This window comes from Lepeophtheirus salmonis, chromosome 5 (genome assembly GCF_016086655.4).
Source record: "Lepeophtheirus salmonis chromosome 5, UVic_Lsal_1.4, whole genome shotgun sequence".
NCBI classification, from domain to species: domain Eukaryota; kingdom Metazoa; phylum Arthropoda; class Copepoda; order Siphonostomatoida; family Caligidae; genus Lepeophtheirus; species Lepeophtheirus salmonis.
Window position 1 is genome coordinate 48,975,384 of NC_052135.2, and position 17,662 is coordinate 48,993,045.

The window sequence follows — 17,662 nt, forward strand, 5'->3', positions numbered from 1 at the left end:
ATATGACGTCAATATTAAAAGCGTGGTGGAAGTCAAACATCAGTCGTACATGCGTTATGGTATAACCTTGTATTTCTATTAACCTCGGTGCTACCTTGTCCCAGAGAAAAGTTCGGGGAGAAATTTGTTTTCACTCATGACAGAGCTCCTTGTCATCGTGCCACTCCCAGGGCCACCTAAGTAGTAACTTTCTTTTCTTTTGGGAATTCAAAATGTGGCGGACCTCCTCTCCCGACGTAGAATACTCAATTTACTCACATCTTGAGGAGAGGGTTTATGCTACTCCTCACAGGAGTGTCAAGTCTCTAGAAGCTCCCATCAAGAAGGAGTGGACCAAGCTCGAGTCTGACTATAAAGTTAAGGTCTGCAAGGCATTTAGGCCTCTTATTGAAGAAATTATTAAAGTTCAGGGCTTCAATATTGAATAGAATTTGCATCGGGCATTATTTTTAGATGATTTTGCTGAATAAATATTCTTAAAAAATGTCTTGTTTAAATTTTACTCTTGAAAAATTGAAAAAAAATAATTTGTGCAGCACTGGACAAGATCAACGCTGTAGTAAAGTACGTCTTGGTTCTTTGTTTTGTAGTTCTAACGCTTTGTAACTAAACTTTTTGTAGGTTGATGTTTTGTCATGGAACCTCAAAATAGTGTATTTTTTAAGTTTAATTTATTAGGGCATTGGCCCCTCCACTATCAAAATGGTGCGCTGATCCTCTGTAGATGCTGTTACAAAATATGGGACGGTTTTGAAGAACGGAATTGATTATAAGTCAATCTAAAAGTACCAATTATGAGCCGTCATCAATAGATGAATATTGATTTCCCTTTCTTTTCCTACTAAATTAAATATATAATGATATTTAATCCTGAGCCAATCAAGTAGACAACAAACTCTGATGTCTGACTCATTCATCCAACAAGGGAAGAAGTTAGCATGTTATCTCCCACGTGTTGAATTAAACTTATATCAATGTAATGTCCTTATCATACGTACAAGCAACTTATCAATATTATGTACTATTAATAATATCAATTAAAAGGAATTTATTCCATGAATATTAAAAAAGATGAATCAAATATATATTGCTACTAATCAGTCACTCACTTGTAATTGATTTACAGCTTCAACATAAATTACATTCTCACTATTGATTTGTATTTCTTTCTTTTTTTGTTTGATAGATCTGTCTTTGACAAAGGAAAGTTTTCTGTATAGATTAATACTAGGGCAGAAACACAGGCGAAGGCATAACTTTTTCCCCGATTCATTTATAAAAGATTTGCTCTAGACATGGAACGAAATTTAATCGTCCTCAAGTCATAGACCAATTTTTTGGGTCTCAATCTATGGACCGATTTTAGTAGCTATCTTTATTTTGAATTATAAAAATACATGTCCGTTCATATAAGCAACTTTAATTTCAGCGAGTGTCATCTTAGCAACCTTCATTTGAGCAATTATTTATTTGGGCGAATTTGTTTTCTGCGTTGTTCATTTAAGGAAAAAATTTATATAGTTAATAATAAAAGATGAATGACGTCATCAGTGGCGTCCCTAGCTCCCTTTTTTGTGTGGGGGGGCTTGAGGACCCTAAAAAGTTTCTTGAGCCACACAATTTTTTTTATATCAAACTTTTATTGTGATTGGCGCGTCATCAAAGATGTGTGCGGCCTGCCGTTGATGAGTCCTTTTTTTTCCACCATTTTAAAAGTCAATTTTGAGACACATTTCGATGTAGAAGCTTCCAGTATTTGAGTCATTAGAATAGGAACTACATAATAAGATTCAACATTATAATTATTTGTAGATACAATTATAAGAAGTAGATTAGAATTATGTATACATAAAAAGACTTAAATCAAGAGTAATGGTAAAAAAATATAGATCCCCAATATCCATCCCAATTTCCTAGAATTTTAATAACTGGTAATATTTGTTCATCATCACATCATTTGCTTCTGGTTCTTCTATAGCTATAGAACCAGAATTCTCAGCTTACTCATTATCTCATCCCCAGTCGGAAATATGATGGGTTCACATATACCATCCAACATGGTGATAAGGTTGTATCTCATTGTGTCTTCGGTGACATTGTTGACCTCATACAACATTCCTGATCTTGCCAACACATCCCTCAGATGGGTCAATTGTTGTTGCTGGAGTTCTTGTCTAAAGAGCTGTCTCATTTCTTTAGAAGTATCATTCAAAATCAAATTTTTACTTCTTGTCATGAAGTTACTGGACCACCATACTCTTTGAACTTTTTTAAACAAGACATCATGAAATCGTTGGATATTTTCTTCTTCTTGATGTTCCTCGTCCCTTCTGTCTTTCTATGATTATATACCTTGATAATTTTTATGGTACTTCTGAGGTATATAAGGTCATCTTTGTATTTTAAAAAAACAAGAAACAATTCGTTTTTGTGGGCAGATTGTAATGCTAAATACCCAAATTTACCTTAGTATCTCTTTCTGTTTAGATTAATGGTTGGTAGATGTTCCTGTTACTCATTTAACCAGTTGTGAATATGTGTAGCTCTACCTCTGCACATAAATAATTAGTTTTTGTCAGATTATTAACAAAAATCGAATTTAATTATATATAAATGTGTCTTAAAGTATAAAAACTCATCAAATAAAGTTTCTTTATTACGTATCTACCCATTACGAGGGTCATTTGAAAAGACCTTGCAAAGTCCAGGAGATGGTATTACTATCGTATATGAAGGGTCTATTTAGTTAGTAGCATTCCTTGGAAGAACAAACACCAACTTTTAGCCAGAGTTCTTCAGATTTTCTGTCTGTTTGATATTTGCTTGAATTGAGAATTGATAAACATTATGATGACTCTGCACCTACGATTAGAAAAGTTAATAAATGGTTTTAAAATTTTTGAGGTGGCTATATAGGCGATGCTGAACGTTCTGGATTCCGAGGTTACTACTCCAGAAATCATAAAATCCATGATATGGTGATGGATACAGGAGGGTAAAGATGCGCGAGATTCCTAGTGATGTAGGCATCTTGAGTTAGTATCCTATTTCTCTTTATTTTCTTACCACAAATGCTGAGATGTGAGCTGGTGCATTGTAATGATACAAAAAGGACTTTTTGTGGGCCAATCGTGGACTTTTTTCTTGCAGCTCGGTTTTCAAACGGTACAGTAACGATGAATAATATTGTAATAGTTTTATTCTTTTCCAGATAGACGATGAGGATTATTCCTCGCGAATCCAAAAGACAGTCTCCATAATGTTTTTGGTCGATTCCTTGATTCAAACAAATGCCAGACAGAAAGAAATAGACGTCAAGGGAGTTTGGAATTATCTCTTTGGTTACCCCTTTATCCCTCATAAAGCGAGACATATGGTACTGTTGATTAAAGTTACATTTTTGGAGGATAGAATAACACGTGGTTCTACTATAGAAATGAGAATAATTTGTATTTCAAATTACACTAGAACAGTTAATATAAAAAGTAGTCGAAATTTTCAAACTCAGTAATACTTGATTAACTTCGTAAAACTCATAAAAATAACTTTCATATTTCTATATTATAGATCTATTAACATTAAAATATCCTAAATTTCTTTCCTTAATTTCGCTAATATGATATTCACGAGATCAGGACTTTTCAAACGATTCTATTTTAGATAGCTGATATATATATAACATTGTATCACAAGTGAAAAAAGAGACACGACTGCATAAAATGGTCTTTCTCACCTTGTTTATGAGGCAAATGCCATTTTTTTGTCATGATATGTCTAGATAGGATCTTTGGAATCTAAGAAGAAAAAACCTAAATTAAATAAAAAAATTACCTGTATCTCATATTTAGTCGGTAACATCCTCTAATTCTTAATATATTATTGATCTCTTCGCTATATTGATGTTTATAACTTTTATTTATTTGAAATTGTATGTTCTCAACTACACTTTTTTGTTCAAAACAAGTTTTAATATATATTTTTAAATTAATTTTAGTAACGTAATCATCGAAGTGTAAAAATTTAAACTTGTCTGATAAGAAAATAAAATACAATCTTATAATGTATTAATAGAAGTAGTTTGATAAATTTGAATTTCCTACTCAATTGACTCAAAAGTGACATCACCTTGTTAAATTCTTATTCTTTGAGAAATAGTTATCTTCTGTAGATAAGGATTATATCAAAACAAGTATTTCAGAGTTCAAGGTAAATGAGAATTTGTTAGGTTTGAACACTATTTTTTAAAGTTCCGAAATATATAGAGCCTATGTTATTCACGTCTAGTATTTTTAAGTAAGCAAAGTTATGTTCCTTTCAGCTGTTTTCATTAATTTTTATCAGATTATTCTGTATGATTAAAAGCAGTTTTTTGTTGTTCGAGTCGGATATATTTGGAAGCGAATGCGGAAATCGAACTTAGTAACGATAATCCCTAGCTGTACATTATATTAGATACTTTTTGAAACTGTACGGAACAATTCAAGTCATCGAAGTCGTCAACACAACCTTTCATATTTCTTTATTTAATTTCGATTTGATGTTAGGTATATTTTATAGATTAGTCGAATCTATCTAACAGGCACGAATCAAAAAAGAAATTAATTGTATGACAACAAATGTTGAGAGCATCTTATAGAAATTCAGATCCACTAGAACGACATTGCCTGAAAATTATGTCCAAATTATTTATAGATGTATAATAAAATTTTTATAGGAATTTTATTTTATTTTTTTTGTTATGTTTTAGGCTTTAGGTGCAAGTTTACCTCAACATTGTATGCGATAAAATTATTACTTTTTTTATTACATTTACCCAAAGAAATGCGACTAATGCCGTACTTTAATGTGAATAAAGTGTTACTTAATAAATCTGCTTTGTTTTCCCCACAATTTTCTTGTTAACTAAACTTGTTCTAGCAACATCACAGGTATATGAGTAAAAGTGTATAAAGCATGTCTTAGAAACTGGAAGCTGATTTTTCTAGTTGGTATTCTAAAAAACTTAATTTTTTCAAAACTGTTGTCATTATTATTAATTTCTTGAAGACAAAACATGTATGTATAAAGTAATGCCCAAAGTTTATAGAAACACAAGGTTAGAACATCATGTAATTAGGCTTGATATAATTTTCAATCCTATGTACCGTACCGACTGCTGGGCAAGACAGCAAGATTTTGATAAAACACGCTAACACTTAATGTCTATGACGTCACTATTGCTAAAAAATTTAATTTAATTTTTCGTACTGACTGATGGGCAAGAAAAACAGATTTTGACAAAAACCCGCAATCACTCATTAAGTCACACATATTAAGTCAATATTAAATGCGTGGTGGAAGTCAAACATCAGTCGTAACACGCGTTATGGTATAACCTTGTATTTCTATTAAACTTTATCAAGTTTTAAGGGTATAGCTACAATTCAGTCCCATATTTCGTCATGAAAGAACTATATAGATGAAAATCAAAGTAAATAACAATTTGATACAAAGATTCAGTATTTGAAAAGTCAATTATTTAGTACTTTATCTTGATTACAATCAATAAAAAATCTATATAACCACTAAAAAATCGAGTAAAATGAAGGACCTTACTTAAAAGCGAATATATTTTTTCTTCAAACGCTTTATATCCTAGCTGAAGTTATATACGTAGAACAAACCTTACACTTCAATCTAAAAAAAATTGTCGTTAAAAAGGGAAACTTTTATTGATTTTTGGTCAATTTATTTTTTGATATTTATTAAGGAATTTATGTGAAAAAAAGTTAGGTTGCGTTGAACAGATTACAATAATATTCCTGAGGAAATAAATTGAAATCTTCATGAGTTTTTAAGTAATAATATATACTAAATAATAATTTATATCTGAGGGGCTTAAAACAAGTTAATAGATGCTTCATAATCAAAATAATTAATTAATTAGTAGATTTAAACGATTTAATTTTTTTCTCCGGAATTTTTCTTACGATCTCATTTTCGTTGTATAGGTATTGAGACTTTCCTACCCAGTTCCCAAGGAGCTTAATATCCTTTGTGATTCGGAAGTTTGCCCATTCTTTTTCTATTGCATCTCTAAATGGGCTGAGTATTTCTTTTTTTCAGGGCTCATCATCAGACCAGAAACAGTAGAAAAATTAAGAAGAAGACACGACTCAATACTTATATCAGCTCATATACAGCAATTCTATTTTTTTCAAATTTTAACATTACTGTGCATATGAATTATGAAATGATATACATAACATAAGAAAAACAGTGCTCTTTTTATACATGCACACGCCTCCAATATTTCATTAATACGACTACATTTTTATTTTTCATATCAATAATATTTATATGATTTCCATAACAAGGACTATATCAGTGTACCCGGTGACTCGTTTTCCTTTATTCATACATTAAGACAGATAAACTTTACTTTATTAGTATGAATAACATATTCAGTTCATTATAAAATTGGATTAAAAATAAATTTTTGCTCCGCTGCATAATTTGGTCGAATGAACTTTTTATTAGAAAAGGAATCCTTAAAAAAATGTAATGCCTTATTTCTCAGTAAATTGTTTTCTTCCAGACGACATTTTTCAAGTATAAAACAAAAATTTCTTCATTTCATAGGGCGGGCTCCAGCCTTTCCAGCACCCTCCCCTGCGGACGCCCCTAGATATTATATATCTATATTGAAATGATAATTGTTCAATGGTAAACTTTCAATCCAAAGAAATTTCATGTGTAAAATATGAGCTTCAATTTACTTCAATAATAGGGGAATCCTATTCTGCACTTCTGTCAAACACAAAAAAGAGCACTCTGATTTTTACATGCCTAATAAGTCATTACTAATTACAAGTGGTGTCGCTAGACCTTTGGGGGGCTTAAGTCCCCGAGCTTTTCTATCATATATACTCTCGTATATCAAATAAACTTATTTATATAAGTAATTATATAACGGGGTTGATACTTTTTTGAACTAAGTCCCAAAAAGGATGAAAGGTAGCTACACCCTTGCTAATTACAATTTAGCTAGGGTATGGGCGTAGTGTACTTTTTTTTGCTAGGCTCAGGATTTTGATTTATTTGGTCGAGTCTATTCTTTAGAAGTGGTCTCATCAGTCTGTGGGACTGCTCCTTCGGAATGCCAGTTCTGGAACTGATTAAAAAAGAAGAAATAAAGCTGAGTGACGTCATCAATGACGAAACTTTATCCGTTTTAGGACTGATCTGCATAAGAAAATTGGACTGTACTGGACTGTACTGCATTCTTGATTTCTAAATAAGGATTAATCAACAGTATTGTCAATTTTCCTTATTTGATGAATTTCTGATTAAATATTTAATGTAGCATTAACAATATATAAGGAATTTTTATATTTTAATAACTTTTTTTTTTGTTCGTACTCGATAATTGTGCAGTTAAACCTATCAAAAAATAGTAATATCTATGTTCGCAATACACGGTAATTCTATGTATTTTACACATTTTTTTATCTGTAGCTAGTCCTTATCTGTTTTGGAACTGGAGGTAAGACAAATAATATTATGAAAGAGAATGTGTAATTCTAAAATAGTTATCTGTTAATCCTTAAAATAACAGTGAGTCCATTGGACCCATTTTTTAAAATGTTTTGTTGTCCTACTCCACTTAATTACAGACATTCATAACTTTGTACTTCTAGAGATTAGATGAATCTAAAGGACTCGAGGCAAAAAATAGACACTCAAAGCAAGGAAGGTAGGATTTAGTAGTTCTCAATTCTGATTGGCTTAAAATAAGAAACTGCTACATGTTCCTCTAGGCACGCAGCCAGTTTGAACAGACCGTCTCCCCCCTGGTGAAAAGAGAAGAATAAGGACGACTACGTCACAACAATAACACGATAATATAGGTCGGTGTTAGGAGCATACTCTTCCTTGTTTTTAGATTGAATTGTTGATTTTTACCTTAACCTTCCCTAGAGACCTTTAGATGAATCAAGAGGTGTTTTTTTTTTGTGTTTTTTTGACAATTTAATATCATATTCTACATATATATACCTATATAAACACAAAAATGAAGCACTAATGTGTATAATAAAGTCATTAAAAGTTTATACACACATTTAAATAGAATATATACAGCCTAATTAATTCAAACTATTGTGTCGTGTAGCTCCAAAAATTAACTTCAATGTTGCTTTTCCAATAAGTGATTATCAACATACAGAAATCAAATAAATATTATATTACAAAGAAATTTATTTGTTGTTCCATATATTTTATTTATATATTTCGACTAGGAGTAATAACTGCCAGTGAGTGTCGACTAAGACTACTTCAATTTACAATAAAATTTGAATGTATAAAAATAAATGTGTATGAGCTGAATCGACTTATAAAATTTAAAAACCAATAAAATATACATGCAATATACGGCAAGTATAAAAAATTATAAGATAAGAAAATTAGAACCAGATATAATAATAATTAAGTAAATCGAAAGCCTAATGCAGTACTAAAATTCGAATTTTCTAAAATATATTTTTAATAAAGTCCTTCAAACACTTTTCACGTTTCATTATTGCAAATATGTAGGGGGAGACTATTCCAATATTTCATTATCCAGAACGAAAACTTCACTTGAGTTGTGAATTTATTGATCTAAGGAGGCTCTAACGGACAATTAGGAGATTTTCTTGTCATGAAGGTAGAATTACCATGTTTTAAGATCCAATCAAGCATGTTGACACAAAAATTCCTATGATATAAACGATGAAACGTAAAATGAAATTTGCTGTCCTTTGTGCTTTTAGGGTTATAATGCCAACCTTTCTGAGATTCTCTAAGTGGGAGATAAGAATCGGTTTATTCATATATGCTGGCATATCCATGATTATGAATTATACTTTGCTAAAGAAAACACCTCATAATACGCCCATATTTTGCAATGAAGGCATAAAAATATGCTAAACAATAATTATGGGTTCAATGGGCCCAGGTGGTTTGTTGTAATTTGTCTAATATTTTAAGGGTTAAAAGGGTCCATCCAGTTTCCTTATATTCATACTTAATGGTGGATAAGAGTAAAAAATTGAAACTAATCTTTAGAAAATACTTATTTTGGATATTTCATCGTACAGTTAAAAATCTTTTTGCAGATTGACAGCACTAGGTGCACTTTTGAATTATAGAAAAATAGATTTTATTTAAAAAGTCATATTGAGACCCAATAAAATATCGTAAGTATAATCAAGGTTCTAAACTATACTTAACATTATCGGGTATATCATTTCATCTCCTTCCAGAAATTTGAATACAATGACTATAATTGACTGAAATGTGTCAATGAAATATTGGACTGCATGTACATAATTAATATGATGAAAAAAAATATGGGAAATTTCTTGATTTTTTTTCAAGATAGTTTTTGTGTTAATTAAATAAAAATATAAAATCTGACATAAAACCACAATTTTCACGAAATTATATTGTGAGACATGGCTTTAACATGAAAAATAGATTAGGCATATTGTATACAACTATTTAATGTTTACATATGTATATAAACATTCAAAATGTTTTTGGAAAAATATTTGTGTTGGTTTTTTTCCGAATGTGGTGATATATGAGTACCAATTAGAAAGAAGAAGCGGACACAATTTCAAAAATAGTTGTTCTTTTTTAATTATATAATCATTGCTCCAACGCATTTATTACCCTCTATTGAACTCCATATGTTGTCACAAATGTTTACATAAGTTAATATACAAGATATATATGTGTTACACTGTCTCAATCCAGTTTACTCATAGGTCTGTTTAGGTCATTGCTGATAAGGCTAGCAACATAACATGGAAAAATTAGTATCTCCAAGCCAATGGTCTAAGAGATCAAATGTGGTCAAGGAACATGTTGAATCTGTTACCAAGGAAAGCGATCGAATTCGAAAAACGATTCAAAATAAAGAGACAAGATTTTACGGCGATAAATCAACGACAAAGTTGGATATCTTTGGATTGAAAAACAAAAGTTCCGCTCCGTTGTTTGTCTATATAAGTGGAGGCTATTGGCAGGACCTATCAGGAGATATTTCACTCTATCCTGTTCAACCATTATATGATGAAGGAATCGTTTGTGTAATTGTGGACTATACAAGAGCCCCAAAGGGTAAAATTTAATTGAATATTTATAAATTGAACACTAACAATTAGTAGGTTTATCATTAAAATAGTTTCAATGGATGAAATTATAGACGAGATCATTGATGCAGCTAAATTGATTTTAGATATAGCCATAGAGAATGGCTCAAAGTAAGATTAAGTCAAATCGATAGTTTAATCAATTACTAACCTAATTTTTAATTACAGATCGATAATATTGAGTGGTCACTCTGCTGGAAGTCAACTTTGTTCCATGATTCTAACATCCGAATGGTACATGAACTTGTCCGCAGAGAAAAGATCTCTATTCAAGGCGGTTTTTCATCTTAGTGGAATTTATTCCTTGGATAAACTTGTTGGAACTTATGTAAATGATTCCCTACATATGGATTTAGAAATGGCTCAAAGGCTCTCTCCACTCAATGCAAAAAATTTAAAACGACTTGAAAAAGTAGTTTTACCTTATGCCTACGTTATTGTTGGAGAAAGGGATTCGCCTCTTTTTATTGAGCAAGCTCAAGAATTTGTAGCTAATTTAGTAATTATTTATCATTTACAATTTATATAACTGAAGTAATATTCAAATCTAACACTATGCCTTAGGTAAAAATGCCGAATATTAAGGAATTACACTACAAAGTCATTCCCAAAATGGATCACTTCAACCTTGTAGAAGACCTCCAACAAAAAAATTATGAAATAACCAAAAATATTTTATATTTAATAAATAAACTAGAATAAACGAAACAAAAAAAAACTAATCCTTAAAGAAATCTTCAGTAGAAAATAATTTTGGAGGCTCCTCATACACTGTTTCTGTTGGGCTAGTAGGCTCTTGCACGGTGAATTTTGAACTCTGCAAATTAAAAAAAATATATCATTAAAAAGTTGTCATATGTATTATTTCAAAAAAATTACAATAAATGCTGGTACAAAAGATCGGAGTCCTCCTTCAATTGTACTTTCTGCTTGAGCTAATTGTTTATCAGTACGTTGAAGATCTTCACGTACAATGGATACCATGACATCTAGCCTATTTAATGCAAACATAAAAAAGTATATATGAATTCATAAAAACTAAAAATAAATCAAATCACCTATCAATACGATCAAAAACTTTTTCCAAATCCTTGTATTTGGATCTCATGTCAGTAAAATTATGTTGGAAATATAAATTTGATTCAGACTCCAACAAGTCCATAAGTCGTTCAAATTCAGTTATCTTTATTTCAAGATCCTCGATTCCATCCTCAATGACATTAAACTAAACAAATATGGAAATGAATAAAAAATAAATGACCATGCAAAAGGACTTCATTATTCTTGCGAATGTATAGTACGGACAATGAAATGATCATATAAAATACTCACTTGGGACTGGGAACCTGATACTCCCCTATGAAAATAAAAATATTATCCAAATTAGATACATTATATAATTACGTAATCATGACATTTGTCCAAACGTGTTTCGCCAAAAAAATACTAATTAATTGATTGATTAAGATTTATGAAACTTTACTTTGAGTGGAAATCAATCATATATTATCTACAAAAACACAAGGATTAACCTTCATTAATCTCCGATGAAATACATCATAGAGCATTTATTCTATTAATTAGTTACCTACATCCTGAATGAAACGTTTACTTATTAAACATTATATTCAAAGACATGATCACCCTAAAATAAAGACCATGGACATAATATATCAAGAAAATGGTTTTATTTTCATCGAAATGAGTATTCATCATATGATTGAAATCCTCCTAATCAAATGTATTACGCATTTTTCGGCAAAAAGTACTTTCGGCAAATTGTTCAAGAACCTATTCATTTAACAGTATGAAATATTAAAGCAGTGTTTTAAATGGTCTAAATGAAGGAATCAATCCTAATTCAATATAGTTTTAGGAGAAGAGACCTCCATTAATGAGTTCCAAAATGTAAAAAATATAAATAGAGACATAAAAAAAATATATCATATGTAGTAAGCTAAACTATCAGATGAAAAGTCCTAAATATAAACAAAATAGACTAATAATTACCATCCTTTACTCCCAGACCCAGATGCATCCAAATAATTAGAGTAAGCATTCACAGTTCCTCTAAGCAAATCCTCACTGCTTCCGTTCATATTCTTGGAGTTATTCATTTAAGTGTACTACTACAAAAGAGAGGATCCCTTCAAAAGAACAACTTTAGTTGAGAACAAAAATGTAAAAAATATATATATTTTATTATGGAATCCTAATTAGCAATACTAAATTATAAAAGAAATAGACACACGGAGTCGGAAAAATAAAAAGATATGGTTGATATAATAATGGGAATAATAATTAAACGTCAATAGAGTAATATATATATATTTATTTGGGGACGAAGGTCAAGCAGTCCGATGACGTCAGTGCTATACCACTAACGTCACGTCTGACATTACCTTTATTCATCCCGCAACCTTTTCTATGAAAAGAAACGGAAAAAAAGGCCCAAAATCAGTTGGTCATGGCTAGGTTACTATGAAATAATACTTGAAGCATTGTTGAGAACTGGGAAGAGCTTAAAAGAAGAAGGTAATTCTGTTAATCCAATTCAACGAATCAACGTTCTGAACACGGATTAGGGGGGAAAGAAGCAGAAACCTCGACAGTTGACAGGAAAATACAATGTATATTTTGGTGTTAGTGAAGGAACGGCGTGTGACGTCTACTACTCGTTCCATGGCACTTGATGTCATGACTCATGATGATAACAATGCTAGAATGTATTACTTATTGTTATTAGTATCTAGTAGTATTCTCAATTCTGTATTTCAATTTTCATCCCATTGCAAGTTGACATAATTCTTAAGTAATAAGTAACTAATAGCTCGTTGTTGTTGGACTGGGAGATCTAGGATCCTTTTTGCCTTTTTGAAGTGACAGGCCATAGGACTACACAATGAAGAAGAAAGTGCTTTTGATGGGGAAGTCTGGGACTGGGAAGACGTCCATGCGCTCCATTATATTCGCGAATTACATCGCTCGTGATACAAGGAGATTGGGTGCCACGATCGATGTGGAACATTCCCATGTCAAACTCTTGGGGAATTTGACTCTGAATCTATGGGACTGTGGGGGGCAAGGTGCTTTTATGGAAAATTATTTTACTTCCCAAAGGGAAAACATTTTTCGAAATGTCGAGGTTTTTATATATTCCTATATTTCATTTCATTTCTTTGACAATTTCTTTATTTCAAATTCATTTCTTGCTATTCTAGGTTCTGATTTATGTATTTGATTTTGAGAGTCGTGATATGAATTTGGAGATCGCCTACTACCAAAGCTGCCTTGAAGCCATTCTAACCCATTCCAGTGACGCCAAAATATTTTGTCTTATTCACAAAATGGATTTGATTGCAGAGGATCATCGGGAAATGTATTTCAAGGAGCGAGAAGAGGACTTGATCCTTCTTTCCAAACCCTTAGAGTGCAAATGTTTCAAAACGAGCATTTGGGATGAAACTCTGTACAAAGTAGGCTAGTTTTGAGAGTTTCAGATTTAGATCTTTAATATTAATAATATAATCCCTTTCTTTAGGCATGGAGTTCCATTGTCTACATGCTCATACCCAACGTCAAGGACGTCGAAAATTCTTTAAATCAATTTTCTGACATTTTAGAAGCAGATGAAGTCCTTCTATTTGAGAGAGCCACATTTTTAGTGATTGCACATTCACAAAGGTCATCGAACACGGATATCCATCGCTTTGAAAAAATATCTAACATTATTAAGCAATTCAAATTAAGTTGCTCTAAAATTGGAGCACAATTCAAAGTACATATTGGACTTGTTTATAATTTAATCTAATGTCTGGGTTTCTTTTTTTTAGTTTATGGAGGTGAGAAACTCTACATTCGCCTGTTTCATTGACGTATTCACTCCCAACACGTATGTCTGCATTGTCATGTCCAACCGCTCCATCTCTACAACGATGATTTCCATAAATATCAATAACGGCCGAAAACATTTTGAGGAGCTAGAAAAGGCCACCAATTCAAAAGATCAGCAGGCTTCCAATGCAATAAATGACGAGTCTTCTTCAGTGTCCTCATCGAGTCATCAAGGACCACAGCAACAACAGCTGGTGAAAAAGAAAAAAAATCGTCGATAGAACTTTGCTTTTTGTTGTTAATAGTGTCTATAATATGGATGTCAGTCAATATGTGTTATATAATAATGGCAACAAAAACTCCTCGGATAAGGGATACAAGTCTGTTCACTCTTAGTCAGTTCCTGGATTCCCATGGGATACAAAACATATATCTATAGATATTAATATTTATACATCTAAAATGTAATTTATTATCAATATTATTATTTTGATGACCAATCATAATCACGTTTTAACATAGATCTTGTATTATAACAACAATCAATCAATCTATCGATATAAATGCTTAATAAATAATATTAATAATACAAAAAGTAAGTAATGCATAACTGTCTGTGTTTGTTTAATATCTATGATGACTGGCACTTCCCGCAGGAGGCGGCGGTGGCCCTCGATGAAAGGGAGGCGGTGTTTGATAGTACGTTGGAGGATGAACACTAGGCGGTGGAGGTGGATGACCTGCAGGCGGAGGCGGTGGAAAGGCGTAACCCGTAGGATAATTCGTTGGGGGAGGCTGAAAAAAGGGAGGAGGTGCAACAGGTGGAGGAACAAATCCCGCGGGAGGTGGAGGAGGGCATCCCGGCGGTGGAGGCGTTGGATAGGGCACCCTCGGTGGATATGTGTTGGGAGCAAAAGGTGGCTGACTCATTGCTACTGCAGCAGCCGGAGGTACAACAGGAGGAATGGACATAGTAGCCGCAGGAAGAGGTGGAGGAGGGGGTTTTGGAGGTGGCGTTGCAGGTTTCGACTTTGGTGGAGGAGGCGTGGTTTTCTTGGAATTGGAATTAACGACGAGAGGGAGTGGAGGAGCAGGGGTGGGCGGAGGTGGTTGCAGCTGTGAAGGTTGGGGCGGAGGCGGTTGAGACGATACCAGTACGACATTGTTGCCATTATTATTATTTTGAGTAGATGAGGACGTTGTAGGCTTGGGAGGAGGTTGTGGAGGCTGCGATGAAGACGAGGCGTTGGAGGAGGGCGATGGAGGAATAGAGCCTGACGTTGTTGCTGTTGGGTTAAGAACCGGGGGTGGACTCTCAGCCGATTCTCTTGTAGGCATGGTTTGCGGAGAGTAGAGATCCAGCACTTGGTGACAAATATCCTCTAGAATATCAACATCTAGATCTTGCACATATTGATCCCACCAATGCTTGTGCCAACTCTGACGCCCAGCCCATTCTTTCACTTCAAACTTGGATAGTTTGGCGGCGAGATACATGAGAGCAATGGCGATGACTTCGGGCTCCCATTGAAGGCAAAGCGGTGTGCACAGACTGTCGTTGACAAAAGTCCACGACATTTGAACCATTTTCTGTAGTTTGACGTTGTCGCCCTAAAAGAGAAAAGAGGGAAGGAATGAGTGGGGTCTAAGAGGAGTGCCTGTGGCGGGCTGCATGGGCACCTTGAGGCATTTGGCGTATTTGAGGAGCGAAGTGTAGGGGTGATCCACTTGGAGATCGAATTTGATGGTTTGGAGCAGCACGCGCTCAATTATCATGATTTCTTCTCGAGGGTCGTTTCCGAAAGTGGAGAACTGGCGGTCGTTGGTCAAGGAGCGCACAGTGCGAACAATATCACGGCACTTCTTCGGCGTCTCCTCCGCTTTACCAGCAAGAAAGAGGCAACACGTTCCCACCACGAATTTGGGAAAGTCTTGAAAACACTGGATCATGTAGAATCTGTGGAAATACACGGCCGCGGATGCCATTGTGTCATGCCGCAAGTTGAGGGCCTTCCCCAGCTCCATGATGAAACGAACGCCTTCACGCCGATACCGGCTCTCACTTCCCATATCCAGTCCTTTGCCTATGGATGGTGTGTTCCGCAGTTCGCTCTTATCCCAATACCAAGTCGGCATCTTCTCATACAGTCAGATTCTTCTTACACGGCCCAGACCAAGACTCACTTACCCAGCTTCTTCCTCCTTCTGCTCAGCAAATCACTTCCTTCTTCTTCATCCACACTCCGTATGGCGTATGTGCTCCCCTTATTACAAATATAGGGTTCTAGTTACGCTGCGCATGACGTCAGCCGAGGACAGAGCACTCCTCACGTCAGAGAAACCAGGCGTACCATCTTATCTTCTCACATTCCATCCTACCTGTACATCAATATAATAAACCTAAGGTTACGTCAATCAAGAACATCATCAAGTCTTAGATTAATTTTCAACATAAATTTTCAGTGATGTAATATTGTTAATGCAACAGATACTTTTTTTGAGTATTCCATTAAAGAATTAATATTAAGCACGATCATCTGGTCGTGCTTGTAACTAAGACTAGCTTATCTATTTATGAGCATGTCAATGAGTAAGACACTTTATTTTACATTTTAGATCTCTAGGGTTTCATTGAGTATCAGTGTGATTCAATCATCAACTCCTCAATGTTTCCATAATCAATAAAACATTTATCATTTCTTGAAATATATTGGAAAACGTGAAGAAGTAGTTTCTAATTTTTGCATCTATAATTACAAATCATCGTAATTTAAATTTAAATGTAGTAAAAAAGGCTAGAAATAAGTAGTCATCCATATTTTATTATGTTTTATAAACCTTATTTTAAGGCATTACCTGAAAATCATTAATAAAGTCTATATTTAAAAAAAAATAGTTTTACAAATATTAAACAATTATATTATTCTTAATGAAATTCTTCGACAAAATGAAAAGGAATTCAACCTTATTCCAAAATTTGATTATGATGAAGTTTAGACTTCATATTTTATTAGTGAACTAGTTTGTATATATTTGATTGCTAATCAGTTGGATATTAATTCTGTCGCTAACTTTTGTTTAATAAAGTTTAAGCCTAAGCATTATTCTATTATAGAGGATTGGAGTATAATGATTCGTTGTTCTAACTAATTTTTACCTACAAAATCATTTCATAACTTGGCATAATTCATTGGCCTTGGGCTCTTCATATTCGAAGAAAAATGTATAACAAACAAATTGATCAATTTAAGAGATTGTATACAAGAAGTTGTTAAGTTAGTGTCTATTTTTGCATTTTGCTGTCTTACGTACTTAAATATACTTAGTTTCTTGTTATAAAATTTGCTTCAAAGACTTTCAGTAATACTTTATAGAAAGGAATTGATAATTATAGTCAAGGAGTACTTAATTACATTTATTGGTATTATGATCAACTTTTCTTCATTATTTTTACTGCATAATAATTTAAAACTTCAATTGACTATTGATCGATTTTTTTTTTTTTTAATAAATAAATGAATTTTTTTTTCCCGAATATCATGAAAACTATATATTCATCTTATCAATTTTCATTCAATCATGGCGAATTTAAATAGGTTAAAGGATGTTTTTGTGTAACAAATGAGGAAGCACTAGAGAGTAATTCAATA

At 33.0% G+C, this 17,662-nt stretch overlaps 4 protein-coding genes across 9 annotated transcripts; 2 read left to right on the top strand and 2 right to left on the bottom strand.

Annotated features, from left to right (window-relative positions):
* Positions 1–7,604: 7,604 nt before the first annotated feature.
* On the top strand, positions 7,605–10,995 carry KFase (kynurenine formamidase). Of its 6 annotated transcripts, XM_071888765.1 has the most exons (6): positions 7,605–7,735; positions 7,800–7,889; positions 9,792–10,146; positions 10,211–10,289; positions 10,347–10,677; positions 10,743–10,995. In XM_071888765.1, exons 3-6 carry the CDS (start codon positions 9,831–9,833, stop codon positions 10,878–10,880), a joined length of 864 nt encoding a protein of 287 aa, XP_071744866.1. In that variant the 5' UTR covers positions 7,605–7,735; positions 7,800–7,889; positions 9,792–9,830; the 3' UTR covers positions 10,881–10,995. The 6 variants fall into 6 exon arrangements, with proteins under 6 accessions (XP_071744866.1, XP_040569664.1, XP_040569661.1 ...); XM_040713730.2 differs by lacking the exon at positions 7,800–7,889 and having other exon boundaries at positions 7,616–7,735; XM_040713727.2 differs by lacking the exon at positions 7,605–7,735 and having other exon boundaries at positions 7,775–7,889.
* Blos4 (biogenesis of lysosome-related organelles complex 1 subunit 4) lies at positions 10,840–12,532 on the bottom strand. Its single transcript, XM_040713731.2, has 5 exons — positions 12,189–12,532; positions 11,511–11,535; positions 11,237–11,403; positions 11,058–11,172; positions 10,840–10,995 (listed from the first exon to the last, which is right to left on the bottom strand). Exons 1-5 carry the CDS (start codon positions 12,293–12,295, stop codon positions 10,897–10,899), a joined length of 513 nt encoding a protein of 170 aa, XP_040569665.1. The 5' UTR covers positions 12,296–12,532; the 3' UTR covers positions 10,840–10,896.
* A 78-nt stretch (positions 12,533–12,610) lies between these two features.
* Positions 12,611–14,611, top strand: RagA-B (Ras-related GTP binding A/B). The gene is made up of 4 exons (XM_040713724.2): positions 12,611–13,323; positions 13,400–13,654; positions 13,720–13,956; positions 14,012–14,611. The coding sequence occupies exons 1-4, from the start codon at positions 13,081–13,083 to the stop codon at positions 14,291–14,293; spliced, it is 1,017 nt and encodes a 338-aa protein (XP_040569658.1). The 5' UTR covers positions 12,611–13,080; the 3' UTR covers positions 14,294–14,611.
* CycK (cyclin K) lies at positions 14,455–16,339 on the bottom strand. Its single transcript, XM_040713723.2, has 2 exons — positions 15,693–16,339; positions 14,455–15,623 (listed from the first exon to the last, which is right to left on the bottom strand). Exons 1-2 carry the CDS (start codon positions 16,146–16,148, stop codon positions 14,637–14,639), a joined length of 1,443 nt encoding a protein of 480 aa, XP_040569657.1. The 5' UTR covers positions 16,149–16,339; the 3' UTR covers positions 14,455–14,636.
* Positions 16,340–17,662: the final 1,323 nt, after the last annotated feature.